At 38.5% G+C, this 15,030-nt stretch overlaps 1 protein-coding gene across 5 annotated transcripts in view; it reads right to left on the bottom strand.

Annotated features, from left to right (window-relative positions):
- The window catches only part of pdlim2 (PDZ and LIM domain 2 (mystique)), a 37,797-nt gene that overhangs the window by 6,955 nt on the left and 15,812 nt on the right, over positions 1 to 15,030 (bottom strand). For all 5 annotated transcript variants that reach the window (XM_004072489.3, XM_078952797.1, XM_011479349.4 and 2 more), the window contains exons 6-7: positions 14,183 to 14,246; positions 1,995 to 2,113 (exon numbers count right to left, since the gene is read on the bottom strand). In XM_004072489.3, the coding sequence (XP_004072537.1) occupies positions 1,995 to 2,113; positions 14,183 to 14,246 (183 nt within the window). The remainder of the gene's footprint in view (positions 1 to 1,994; positions 2,114 to 14,182; positions 14,247 to 15,030) is intronic.

Raw genomic sequence — 15,030 nt, 5'->3', positions numbered from 1 at the left:
ATAACCGTATGTGTGTTTAAAGCATCCTTTTTTACCAACCATTTTCCTGAGTGCATAAAAATGCGACTACAAGGAAGCCCAATCCAGTGCTTTTGTGTGCTGATAAATGCTGCCAGGTAAACGCAGTATGCTGTGTCAGAACATTCAGGGTAAAGCCAAACCATTTATTCAAGAGGAAGAAGGTGGGTTTGTAAACATAGAGAGAAAAGGAAAGGCAGAGATGTAGGACTTAGAGTAGACACTGGGAATGTAAAGACTTTGACATGGTTTTTCTTTGGTCGACATGATGGAAAGACGAAAGTTGAAAGAAAGATGGAAAGAAAACGAGGCATATAGATTGGGAGCAGGTTCAAACTGATTTATCATGGTTGTAAGGAAAAAAGAATGGAAGGAGTGATCCTAAAGAAGGAGTTTGCTAAGTACTGTATGTTCTGGAGGGGAAGAGATAGTGTGATGAGTCTGAAGCTGGAAGTTGAAGGCATGATGTTGAATGTTGTCAGTGGTTATGCTCTCCAGGATGTGAGCTAATGGACATAGAGAAAATCTGGAGAGAGATGGATGAGGTGATGGAGGGTCTCCCTAAAGACAAGAGAGTGGTGATTGGGGCAGACTTTAACAGTCATGTGAGTGAGGGAAGCAGAGGTGATGTTGAAGTTTGGTATTCAGAGCATTGATGCAGAAGGACAGATGGTGATGGACTTTGCTAAAAGAATGAAAAGGGAGGAGTAAATGTTCATACATTTTTCCAATGTCCTTCAATGTACTGGTACAATACAGGATGATCCTATTCAGCAAGAAAGCTTGTTTATTTTGTGGGAAGTACTTGTTGATACTGCTTCATCATTAAATCACTGATCACAGTAAGAATGATCCTACAAGTTGATTACATTTGGTGCAGATGTTGTGATCGTAAAGAGATCATTAGCTGAGGATAACCACAGCCATTGAGAGCAAAGTGGTAACTGAAGAGATTGTAGTCAGGAAGCATAGGATGGCGGTGTAAGGTCAGTAAGAATGAAGTGAGGATTAAGAGTGGAAAGGCAGTTGGTCCTGATAACATACCCGTAGAGGTATGATAGAGTTTGTCTTAGTCACATGCACTTGTAAGGGGGGGTTGACCCCAACGGGTGCAGCAGGCGACCATAGGTGTGTCTCGCAGTTACCTTGAGGCTCATGTGGCCACCTTAACCGACATCATGAAAATGGTACGTACCATTTTCAAGCGTGTGGTAAGTATATCATGAAGTATTTGCAAGAATAATGAAAGCTACACGCACTTATGATGTACAGGTGATGCTGTTGTTCGATGCCCTAATGCCAAACTCTAGTCATTAGTAAGACACACGTACTGGCTCCATAATGACTGTGTGTAAATGCCGCAGTCACAAGGTTTTCACATGTTATGTACGTGCCCGTAGGATGCACACACAAACTACCCTGACTGAGTAATTTCCTAAATTCTAACAGTTCGGCTGCGAGCATGGAGCACACACTTATCCCTTGAACAGTAATAACAAGCTCCACAATCAGTGTGCAGGATTTAAGGGGGTTGAAAAAAATGACAAATCCCTACAACTTGCCTGCATCTCACCTACCTCACCTTACTTACATGTTGTTTAAGAGTTCATTATGACCTGTCGCCCACAGTATGCTAATAGAAAAAATGTGCAGTAACTTTTTTTTCCCCAAGGGCTCCGAGTGATCTATGACCTTGGTATTTTGCCCGGACCACCTGCGTGTTCTACAAGTTTACCCATTTTTTCCCGTGTCTACCATTACGAAAGATGGGAGGGGAGTTGCTGACTGGACTGTAAACAAGATCAAGAAGAGAGGGAGGATCCCTAAGTAATGGAGTAAAAGTCCTGGTGCCAATTTTTAAGAACAAGGGAGGCACACACAGTTCCGTGTAAAGAGGTGTGTGCAAGCAAGTGGAGCAGCTATAAGACAAAGAGGAACCCTTATAGGTGCATAGTTTACATGAAAGGAGGGCATACCTTCGTCTGGGGGACATGGGCACATCCCGGTCCACAGGACTCTGTGGCGAGGCGCGTCCTGGAGGGGTTGGGGTCCGGCTGGAGAAGGAGTTATTTCTGAAATCTGAGGTGGAGAACTCCTTGAGGAAAAAATAGAAAAAAACAAACGCGACTGTTAGTGGGTATGAATATTCTATGTTTCACAGCTTCAGTTAGATTACTCCCATGATGCAATGCGATTGACATAATACAGAGGAGTTATGTTCAGTCTAGAGGCAGGAATTCCCTGTCAGTGTCTGAGGATTACTGTTTTAGAAAACAGGGAATGGGTAAGGAAGAAAGGTGACATCTGAAGCTAAGGAAGCTCTAAATCTGAGAAGATTACAAGCAAGGCCACATGGAGTTGAAGATAACCAGTCAAGATCAAAACAAGAGAGATTTATCAGAAGCTTAAAGGCATAAATGGATGGTTGAGCAGTTTCAGAACAGCAAAAAGCATCAAGTTTATAAAAATAAAAAAAACAGAATTGTTGAGATTCAGATTTCAAACACTAAACTCCATGTGACTGTGCAAACTATCCAGAGGTTTTTATCACACAAGTCACACCCAACATTCCTCTCTTTCCTTCTGGCCAGTTTCAATCAACATGTGTTTAAAAACTAGATAACCAATGAAAATCAGAGAACTGGGCTTTGCAGAGCTCACAGAATTCAGATGTTGCACAGGTACAAACAGCATGTCTGGCACCAACTATGGTGTTGGTTTGATGGGAAACGCAGAGTCTATCCTCAATAGCTTCCAGATGTTGTTTAAATTCACAATTAGTCATGGTGGTCAGTTTTTCCTGTCTAGAAAATGAGAGAAATTACAACGTTTTTGGCCAAACATAACTCACTGTATACATTCTAAAACTAATAAGTTTAAAGTTATACATAGAAAATTACGACAGAAGAGGGCGCTATATCACAACTGAACACAATTAGCTGTACTTTTGTCTGGGCAAGTAACACTAATGACTGGAAAAGCAGACATCAGGAGTACCATCACTACATGCAATGACAAAATTAAACTAATTGGTTTTGTCATAAAAATACATTGGTGACCAAAAAGTGCCAATAAACACAAAAAAACATGGATAACTGCACAGCACATACATCACGTGTGACACTTTTACCGTCAGGGTTTCCACAACACTGTCTGTCATCAATACATGCTTACCTGTAAAGCCAGTTACCTACTTTTCACAATATCTAAATAAGAAAATGGACCTATTTGCTTCCAAAAAGAAGCCCAACTAAAGACTTACTAAACATGGCTTTACTTTTTAATTCAAAGAATGCAGTTCTTTCTTCTGCAGTTCATAAACTAACTCTGGATGTTAAAATGCCCTGCAGGCGGCTCAAAGAGTGCAACTTTTACAACAGGTCTTGTGAATTTTCTCCTTAAACCGTCACCACCTGGCACTGGAGTCACACAGGCTCCATCCAAAAGAAGGATGGCTTCTCCAGACTCTGAATCACTCTGGGACTTAAGTTAAAGCTGATGCGCAGGCTTGATGCAGACAAAGTGGCATGGACAGAGCCAAAGATTTGTGTTTGTAATGCCAGCACCCGCTTCCAATTCAGCAACTCTTTAAACAAAGTTTCTGTTCTCAATTGAGTCCAATTTTCCCTTTCTTTTTCCTCAGTGAGTGGGCAGATTAGTGGTGAATGCCAGGAAGCCTTTAGCAGAAACGATCATTGGGACTGCTCCACGCAGTTCCTCCCAGTATAAACCCAGCATAATAACTTGGGGTTCATGAGATCATGCTCTTCATATTGTCAGAATACAACAATAGGTGGGCATTTCCCTCCTGCTGTGAAGCAATCTAAAGGGCATATACCGCATGGACATATATGCTTTACAGATTCTTTCAGGTGGGTTGGTGAAAGCCACACATTATGTGCTCGTGAATCAAAACTAATGCAAACCAAGCATGTCTTAGATAAGTCTGGCATGTAACCTGGATCTTCATGCAATCCAAAAGCATAAGAATTTATGGATAAAATCACAACTTTCAGCTATGAGGCCCAAGCGGAATGCAGTAGATTTAACAAAAACAAAGGCGGAGGAAAAAATAGAAAGAAAAACAGCTCCACTGTACGCAGCTGTGACTGAGCTCGTCTCTGGAAAAGGGAAAAGACATGCATAAATGTCAAACAACACTTATAGAAGCAGAGCTGTTATCCACCCTGCATGATCCAAAGCTAGTTCTCTTACTTCAGTAACCATGGCACAGCTGGCACAGGCACTGAACTGTCAAAGCTGCACTTTTGGTTTAAAGTCATTACCGTTCCAAAACAAAGCATCAAAAGCTCCTTACAGTTCATCTAATCCCTACAATGCATGTAATAAACTACATCATGGCAGTGCCAACAACATCCACATGTTATATACACCAGCAAATAAAGGGAAGGAGCACAGCCGAACTGAGAAATACGTATTATTATGAGCGGGGTATAGTGACAAGGCCACAGATAGGAGAGACTTCTGTGGAATATCAGCCAGCTTTCAGTGGTTCCTGTGGCTGCAGAGAGGAGGAAGTTCTGATTAAAGCTACACTGAACTGTAATCAGATGTTCATAGTCAACAAACCCAAGATCATTAGGGCAAGTCGCTGGTATGCTGCACTGGCTAACGGGTGCACTTACAAAAACAGATTCATCTACATAGTATTCACTAAATGTGGGAACCTCCCAAATGGATAAATAAAGTTGTCTATCTAAATACCCTAAAAGAAAAAAACTACTCTTAAACTTTTTTGCAAATTGTGAGCTCATGTGAGCAACATTACAGGTTTAAGGGTCCGTATTGTTTTTGCTGGCTGGGTTTTATAAGAGCGTTCACCAATGTAAGGAAAAAGCTACAACTCCATGTCTTTATGAAACCAACAGAGACATAAGAGCATGTCTTTTGTCATCTGGATACTGCTATTTAACCCTGATGAAATTGTTTATTTTAGAAAAATTACTGGATTTGGACATTTTTGGTTCGATTTACTGAAAACACCATTTTATATGTAGGGTTATTTTTATATGGGATGAGGTCAAAACGCGAAGCTCTGAATTAAAACCCCAAGATCTATACAGAATGATTGCATGTCAAAAATTAAACATAAGCCCCTTTGTGACCAATGTATATTCTTAGAAGACAATGCCAAGCTTGGATGTAACTTGTGGAAAAACTGTGTTGGAGGATTTAAAATATTTTCACACACAATCTGGTCACCACAGAATCCACATTATAGCGTCTGACAGTCTTAAGATAATATGTTAGATGTAATTATCTGCATCATCAAGTTGCATCATCTGGACTTGGCTTCATTTGTCTCTTAGATGACTGATGAAACGACTTTGATAAGTAGGGAAAAATAGTGAAACATCCCTGCTTTTGTTTGGCGGCGTGCTCTTGAACCAGGTCACAGAGAGGAGAAGAAAAATCATAGTTTTGGCCAAACGTAACTCATAACTAACACATTTGTTTTAGTTTAAGTACATGACAAAAGTGCATGGTACCATATGTAAAACATTACTACTAAAGATTAGTAAAAATTATAAATGCAAGATAATTATATAAAAGCACAGACCTTTTTCTTTAAAATGATGCTTTCTAAAAATGGGGTCTTTGACTTGAGTTGCACAAAAGTTACAGCTGAGACTTGACTTTGCTTGTCACCAAATACTTTAGACTAGACTTGTACTCAAGTGGAAATACTTCAAACTTGACTTGGGCTTGCGAAAAGGGACTTGTGAGAATCTACAACAACAAAAGAAGAAAAAACAAAAAAATACATCTAAGGTATGCTGTATCAAGCCAAAACTGATGGGAAAACATTCAAAACAGTGCCAGCAACAGTCCTGAGATTGACTTCAAGCTCCTAACTGCATCATCATTACCACCCTGCATCTTCAATTACAGGGCACTGGTCTGCAGCGCATACATCATATTTTAGGAAGCTTGGTGCTGCTGTGAAACTGTGTCATAACTGCTCATTCTGTCTTCACCACAGACATGACTACTATATTACAAAAAGGCATTGGGCACCCAGCATGTTGGGCTGGGTAATAATCAGAGCAGCGTTCAAAGTTTCATCATCTGCTGCTGTGCTCTGGTGGAGGTTCTAAGCAGTAAAATGATGAGAGCTTCCTACTTGTTAGGCACCACCCTGACGGATACTGCCTTGTAATTTCATCTGGGCACTGGAGCATTACTGCACCTACATTCTGCATTTAACAAAACCCAATATAAGGCTGAAACTGGGACATAATCATGAAAATTGGTGTTCTTCATATCCCACTGACACTGCTTCATGAAAAGTCCGAACCACAGTGCTGACTGCTATGATGAAGTGACTAGAACAGTGTGTTCACAGGAGCGTGGTGGTTAATCCACAACAGTGTTGTGTCAGCACATGGGAATGATGCCGCATGCATAATAATTCCTGGAATGAAGGAGGGTGGGGTCAAACCCATCAACATTTGCAGTCAAAAAGATACGAATCCCAGAATCCAGCAAACAAGCCTGTGCTAACTCTTCAAGTTTTGATGCTAAAACAACAGAGAGCTGTTCTACAGCAAAACAAACTTTCAAAGTGTGTCATTTGCAGAGCATGGGGTGCATGAATGATGCTCATAACAGCCAAGTGAATAAGTAAAGAACACTAAAGCCATTTCAAAACATTTTCTTTGACTTGCAAATTTAAATAGTTGTGCATGTTTATTATTCGTTTTCATGAAGTTTTTCCTGCATAAACACAAGTACACATCTCTACACTCCACTAGATGAAAGCAACTTAAGACGTCTCGCTCTTCAGCTCTAGACTGTATTCTTCAAATGAATTTTATGGCACAGTGGTCAATAATAAAGACTTAAGTCAGAGAGATTGTCTGGACAGCACTTGTACTGTACTTCCTCCTCCTCCTCCCCAATCCAAATCATTCATGGCCACACACAGTCTAAATGCCCCAAATATGAACCCCATGCAAAAGATTACAGGCCAAATGAAAAAGAGGCACAAGTGGCATCGACAGACCTAAATATGCAGTAATTCACTTTGTGCCACATTATAAATTAAATAGGAAGAAACATTACTCCCCAAAGGGAAACAGAATGATTTCTTTACGGTACGCTTTAAATCATACTGGCTTGATGGCAAAACATTTCATATTTCTAAAGTTATTAACTGTGCAAGATTTAGTGAATACTGAATGAACTTAATTATTTTTTAAACCGAAGAAATTGTTTTTAAAAAAAATGCACCTGAAGGATTAAAAAAGTAGGCAAAATAAAAATGAACAGCAGCATTATTTGATCACTATAGGTGGTCTGAATAGCAGGCACACTTACACTGCTACCACATTGGGATGGAGCCGGAGGGTTTATTTTCCTATGGAGAAACACATTTTATACCACCATTAAAAACACTCAATAAACTTAGCTGGAGCTGCATTTTAATCCCAAACATCTGCATTTCATTAGGGATGAACAAAATCCCACTGGACTGCAAAGTTTATCAATTCATCATCTTCTAATTTACACAGAAATGATCAGGGAAATGAAAAAGTTTTTAACTGTGTTCAGATGGCTTCACTGAAGACCTTTCTAAGAACAGAAATGATTCAGTGTCTGCTATTTTAACATTTGTCTGTCTATTAAATCCATGCAGTCAACTTGCTAAAAAGAAGGCAGATTTGTCTGGAATGCTACTGTGTCAACCAATAATCTCTTCTTCGAACAGCAGCAGTCCAAGACAAAAAAATGCTCCCCTCCATCAAGACCACTGTTGTTGCAATGAGATCTTGTGAGACCCAGACTATAAAGCCTTTGCTTTGACTAACCATCGGCTTTCAATAAAGGTCAAATATAGTCTGATAAATACAATATCTGTCTTACTTCTTGGTCTCTGAAGGAAAATAAATAACCAACTATTATGTTGGAAGGCAAAAGGTTAAGATCTTGATTAAATTCCAGCTCAATGTTTGTCGTAAATCTTAAGCATCAAAAGGTTATAGATTAGCGATCAGAATTATTCCAGTTTAACTGTAAAATGATATAACTGTAAAATCTTTTCTAGCTAAGAAAAAAATGTCTGCCCAAAATCCCACGCTGTCGAGGACAACCCAAAGATATAAAGTAGACACTGTTTTATAGAAAACTAGGGAATTCTAAATATATTGTCAATATTTGCTGGCATGATTACAGTGAAGGGCAGTTATAAACACTGTTCCTTTGACAACATCTTCTGGAATGTTGACATACTGCTCAACCACCTTCATAAACTCCACCGTCTTGTAAAAAGAACCATCTCTCCAAGCCAACATTTCCCCATAAAACTTTCAGGGTCCACGGTCCCCAAGAGTGCACCCGGAGGCCTGGAAAGCGCAGAATCAAAAGTGTCTCAGTATGCGTTTCCACGCCAGAGGAAAGAAAAACAGACAGGCTGATCAATCAGCGGGACGGGGGAGAGGCGTGCTGCCCGTGGGGAGGCCGTAGCAGACGAGAGGCTTACAGGATGGCACTTTGTGTACTGTCACTGAGCTTTCTGTGCAGGGAAGACGGAAAAAAAAAAACTTCTCTCCACATAAGCCACAGTTAGCTGCGCTCCTTGAACACTGGCTTGGCTTCACTCTGCACCAAATGTGCCAAAAAAATAAACAAGAAAAGACAAAAGGCCTACTCCTAAACTCTCTTTAAGCCATCTTGGTCAAGTACAGCATGTGGCTATACCTACCAAGTCACTACAGTTTATAGCCACATACCTGTTGAAGTTTTTACCCACCATTTTTAGATTTTTGAATGGTGACACCACAAATGGGTTTTCAGTTCAGAGCTTTGCATTTTGACCTCATCTAATATAAAAATAACCATTTTTTTCTCTCCAGTCTTAATTTCTCCAGAATTGTGGCCACAGATTTGCAATCCAATCCACCACAACTTTAAAAACAGAGGAAGAATAGACAGAATGCTTTGAAAGCTGGCCAGTTGTGAGGGTAATAGTGGACAAAAATGTCCGGGACAGAAGCTGCATAGATGCATTCTGGTCTTGCCCGAACTGGAGGCGAAGCTGGGAAATGCGTTTGGTTTTGTAGGCCAGTCCACCCTTTCTTGCAGTTCAAAACACTAACAAATATCTGAGTTTTTGTAAACAATCAAGAACTTTACAAAGGCAGCATTTCTTAATCTTGGTCCTAAGGCTTTTTTCAGAAATAGCATCATGGAAATAATGATACCCAGACTGCAGGCTGGTCTTCATTACAGCTTTAGGGTGGAACTAAGACATGCTCTGTCTCTGAGCTTGCAACAACAAATGAGACTATCTAACAAATTACACATTAACATGGATTGATTTAATTTAAGCTGCTAAATCTAATTTCTACATTTTAAATTTGAACTAAATAACTAGTGTGTTCGTTATTTAGTATTTGTTAACTTATAATAGTTCAAGGCTGAGCTTGATTTAAATTTGGAGAATTCAATGAAGAGGAACTATGGTGTGTTTTATGTAGCATGACCAGCTGTCATAAGAGAATCTCTTTGACAACAAGTTTTTAAAACAAAGCACCAATCAGGCTGTTGGTGACCTAGACCAGTGGCTGGAGGCCATTGTGACTTCCCGATCTGTAACTGCTACCCGATCAGTCTGCGCATGCGAAAATATTACATCACTTCCTTTATGTGGCCAACATCGCGACAGTCAAGTCATTTGATTTATATTCACTCCAGTAACTTCTATATTTTTTATACATTTGTTGTTTCAAGATTGTAAAAAACCTTGTAATTCATTATCAAAAAATGTAAATAATTTTTTGTTTAAAAAGATCAGCTGCCGGTAGCGTTTTCCAACAGCGCTACCTCCTTTACAACTGTCTGAGCCTTTTAAAACAGCAATTACAAGAATTGATGTTGTCCTCAACAAATGAGAGCTTCCTCTGACTGGATTATAGTTCCGAAAAATAAAAAAAGTCGCCTAAAGGAAACACTGTATGATCTGTAATTTTTGTCATCTCAGATTATGAAAATCTCAATGATATGTGACTGACAGTCACACGGCTTGGAGTCGTTCTACCTGTTAGGTAGAACGACTCTGACTAGGCTGTTTTGTTTTATGTATATATGTATATATATATATATATATATATATATATATATATATATATATATATATATATATATATATATATATATATATATATATATATATATATATATATATACAGTATGTGGCAACAGCAAAAGAGAAATGAGCACATTTTACTCTGAGGAGATGTCAAATTCAAATTACTTTAATTTATGTAGCACCTTTCATGTACAAAACAGCTCAAGGTGCTGTACATAAGAACAAACAAAAATGCAAAAGACACCAATCCCTATTCATGCAATAAAATAATTAAATAAGCCCCGCACAATAAAATACACAAAAACAAACACAAGTAAAAGAGAAATAACTAAAGAAAAAAAGGTAAAGAAGAGAGAACCCAGAAGGCGCCGTCTGCCTTGTCTTCCTATTGGCCGGTGTGTCAGCACAAACATCCCAGGCAAGGGTGAGAAAACACTCGTAAACAGTCTAATTTGGCTAAAATACATAAAACACATGAATATGTGTTAAAATATCATACACAATAGAGGAGCAAAGATTTCTATATTAAACAAATATGTATTTGATAAAATATCATAAAATATATAATAAAAATTATAGATTAAACAAATAAAATGATAAAATGATGTCATAAAGAAAATCATAAAACATAAAAGGAATGAAGAATAAAGAAGATATGACATGAAATCTGATTAAAAGCTGATTAGTTTACCAAAGTTATGAAGTTTATGAATCTGGCTCTGCAAAAACAAAAGCAAAAAACAAAGTTTAGCTATTCTTCATTCATAATTATAATCATAATAGGAGCCATGTACTTTAGATATTATCCTTGTTTTTAATCAGAGAGCTTTAAGCTTTTGTTTTTCCTTATTTGAGCTTAGAGATATTATCAACTTACAGTTGGGCATAAAAATAAAATGCACTCAGCTTAAAGTCAGTGATTAATTGTACATTTAAATTCCAATTCCCATTCCTGTGCGGTGCTGCAAATAGTTTAAAATCTCAATGAAACAAAAAAGAAATTCCTGTGATTGAAGGATGTCTGCACTGTGTAGAATAAGAAACGTTTTTTTATGTACATTTCGGGCTCCTTCATGTTCGTTTTGCAGCAGCCCGACTCCCTCCCCGTCCTGTTGTAGCTCTCATCACACAACAACAGGCTTTTTGACAAGAAGAAAAAAACTGTGCACCAGCCTTCCACAACATCTGCCATCACAGCCACCATTGTATGGGGTCTTTTCTCAGGATACCCAACACCACAGCAAAACGGGGGATCCTGTTGCGCATCCAACTCTCTTAACTCAGGAAGCCAAAGAAGGGTTGAAAACCTAGCTTTTAAAAGTTAAACTGATCACCTGATACAACAGCACTCTGGACTTCTGAGGGAAGACTGAGGGCCTTGTCATAGATGTTGCATTTCGCCACTGACTAAGCTGGTGTGTTCCTGCCAGCTTGAGCAGTATAATGGACAAGGTTGACAATAAGCCAAAAATCAGGCCTCTTCCCAGTCGTTTCCCCGCCAAGCACTTTGAAAGAACTCCCCTCACTGCACACCGCATTACTTTACATTTACTTATACAGGGAGGCTCATCACCACTTTGAAGCCAACAACCCTTAGAGTCAGACAAAAGCCAAACTTCTTGTTTTTTTTGCAGAGTTTTAGTCTGACGTCTTCACAGTTGGTAATTTGTAGCTAAACAAAGTTTCTAACTAAGTAATAAATATAAATACATTTTAAAAGGGAATGACGATAGAACAAGTCAACTTGATAAATATCTCAAGCATGCCAGCCCACACCAACATTAGTGGACTCTTATGGGAGAGCTAGCTGTTGAAGCTTTTCATCAGAGCACAGATCCTCAATGTGTTGTTTGGTAGCCCATTTCCACTTCAATCCTTCATGGGTTTTTTGGGCAGTCTCATAAAGCTGGAACTCTACAGTGGGTTTTTCAAATGTGGCTTCAAATGCTAAAAAATAGAACTCTTGATTTCCTGGTGGCTTCCAACGTCTTTGGACCCACGGAGCAAACTTTAATGCTGTATCCATAAATTGTGAATGCCAAAGCTGAAGGACAGGATGTAAACAGAAAGCTTGTTTAGCTTCTGCCTGAGCTACAGAGGTCAGGACACCATGACTTTAACTTTACTCTTTATTCCTAAATTTAGACAGTTCCAAAATATTTTACAACTGTTTTTATAGTTAAGATCCACTTCTTCATCAAAGTGTTTCAAGAATGGTAAATTAAAACAATGGTAAGAATAAACTTTGAATAAAGCATTTTTTGCATACCTTTTTAACAGTTAAGAAGAAAAAAAAAACTAAAGTGGCTAGTGTCAGTATGTAAACTATTCAAGATGTCAGTGTTAAAAACTAGACCTCATTAAATAAAGCCCACGCTAAATATGTAATGGGTATTGAAATCTGATTGTCAATAAGTAATTTGGTTAAGACTATAAGGAAATCCATCAACCACTCTGCGGTTTAATATCATGTGATTTGGTGCCATCTTGCAACACATTTGATTACACAATCCTTAAATCATAAATCCAGGTGAAAGAGGAATGAAGCCTTAAGCATTTGTTTTCATATTACAGCCATATTGAATAGGGCATGTACTGAAAACGTCTTGCACTGGTAATTTGCATCACAGATTCATATAACATTTCATGTCAAAATATGCATTTGCATAGCATAAAAGTATCAGCTAAAGTTGTTTTTTTTATCATGATAACAGAGTCTTCATGCAGACCTCCTGCTATGCAATGATCCAAAACAACTAGGACAGAGACAACTTTCCACATGGCTTTGAGGTCTTTGAGCAGATTCTATCTTACAGTCTCAAAGATTAGGCTGTGCTGGAGCTGGCCTCTTCGAAAAAGGCTTAGATTTATCTAAAGACTAATCAAAAATATTCATAAAAGAATAAAAAATCCAGTACCTTCTACAGACCCCTTTGGAGTCAATAAAACAGCCCAGCTCAACTAGGTCATCTTCATATTGTAAAAAAACAAAATCATCTTGATTAGAGCCAATCGCGTTTAAGGCTTGACAGAGCTGTAACTGATGAAACTGAAAACATGCAAACATAGAAGATAAACTTGCAGCAAAGCTTGGATCTTCTCTTACATCTGTATCTGAAAATGCTTGAATGCATTTCAGGTCAAATCTCAACATATTTTATCTAACATGCAATTACAAAATGACTGGAATTCTTTGTGCCACTACAAAAGGTCCTGTATGTTTGTCCTGTTCTGTCATTTCACATGTTCCTGCTCCAGTGGGATCCATGCATCAAACAAAGTATGTAAGCATAGCTGAAATAGCTATGATGAACTTTCCCACAACATTTCTGTCCTTAACTCACTGAAGTCTTTCCAGATGCCCTGGTCTATCCTTCAGGATTTGTTGCTGGAAGGGTAAATAGACCAAGTGTTCAGCAGGGGTCTTAAAACCTCAAGTCTGTATTTTACTTCAGAAAAGAGTTTCCATACGACCACTAAAGGTTAAGTTATTGTTCCAACACAAAGTCTCCTCTTTTGTCTCAGACAATGTCTGATTTAAATGGCTCCAAACGGCTGTTAAGCATAACGCCAAATATTTTCAAAGACTGACCTTTGTAGCTTGTACACTCCCTGCTATAAAAATGTCAACGTGCGTCTTTACCGTGCAGCACACCAACCCTTTCTCGGGCACCTTCTGTGGCACCAGAAACTAGCAATTCAGCAGGGAAGGGAAACTGGGCCATTGCGGATAAAATAAATATAATTCAAAGAGTCAATTGTACTGACAGATGGAACAACAATCTAAAACATAAGGAAGAAATGCACGACTGACTTACCTTCATGGAATCTGTATGTGCTTTAAGCACTCAGACAATAATCTCCATGCAGAAATAGAAAGAATGGAAAGACTTTTTCCCATGTGAAAGTTGAATAGATGAGCACAGCAGATTTATTCTATAACGGCTATTTTATCCAGTTCAGCAACCATTTATGTTAGCTACTATTTTGAAAGGTAGATATAAGGAGTTTGTTGCATCAAAAACTCAAAGTAAAAGTTTTGACTTGGCCAACCTGAGAGAGGGGTCTGGATAGCCGATTGCTTTTTTCTTCTGGTGACCATGAGCGCAGCTGGACACTGTAACATGCAAATTAAAATCTGTCAGACATTTCTATACACAAACTGTAAAGCAAACTGTAAAGCAAACTTAAAAAAAACATTTAACTATATAAGTTCTTATTTGGCCCTGCGACAAACTGGGGATCTGTCTGGGATGTCCCCAGCCTTCGCCCACGAGTGGCTGGGATAGGCTCCAACCGCCCCGGGACCCAGAAAAGGGACAAAACGGGTTTAGAAGATGAATGAATGAATGAATGTTTATATTCAACTTTTGTATCTAGATATATTTTCAGAACCATTCTAATACATGGATACACAGAGGCAAAAAAAACCTGTGTTACTGTTTATATTAAGAATTTTTTGCAGTCCTATAGCCGCTTTTTCCAAAACTAGCTACCTGATGGTCTAAGAAATGCAGTTTCTAATGCAGCCTTTTTAAATCCCCATGAAGATAGGCTTAAACAAAATATATGTATTTGTATTGATCTATTGTTTTAACATAGATTTCTAATTCCTCACTACTTGTGCTTCTTTTTCTGATAATTGTACCGTGGTGGCAATTTTTTAAGCACATCAGTACTGATCTGTGAACTAAAACGTAGTAACATAGGACCAGACGGTGGGGCAAAAAAGTATTTAGTCAGCCACCAATTGTGCAAGTTCTTCCACTTAAAAAGATGAGAGAGGCCTGTAATTTCCTCATAGGTACATCACAACTATGAGAGACAGAATGAGAAAGAAAATCCAGAAAATCCCATAGTCTGATTTTTAAAGATTTTATTTGAAAATTATAATGAAAAAT

Source organism: Oryzias latipes, chromosome 9, assembly GCF_053564925.1.
Source record: "Oryzias latipes strain Hd-rR chromosome 9, Olatipes_Hd-rR_3.1".
Lineage (NCBI taxonomy): Eukaryota > Metazoa > Chordata > Actinopteri > Beloniformes > Adrianichthyidae > Oryzias > Oryzias latipes.
Note: the sequence above shows the minus strand (reverse complement) of the source record. Positions and strands in the feature narration are given on the sequence as shown.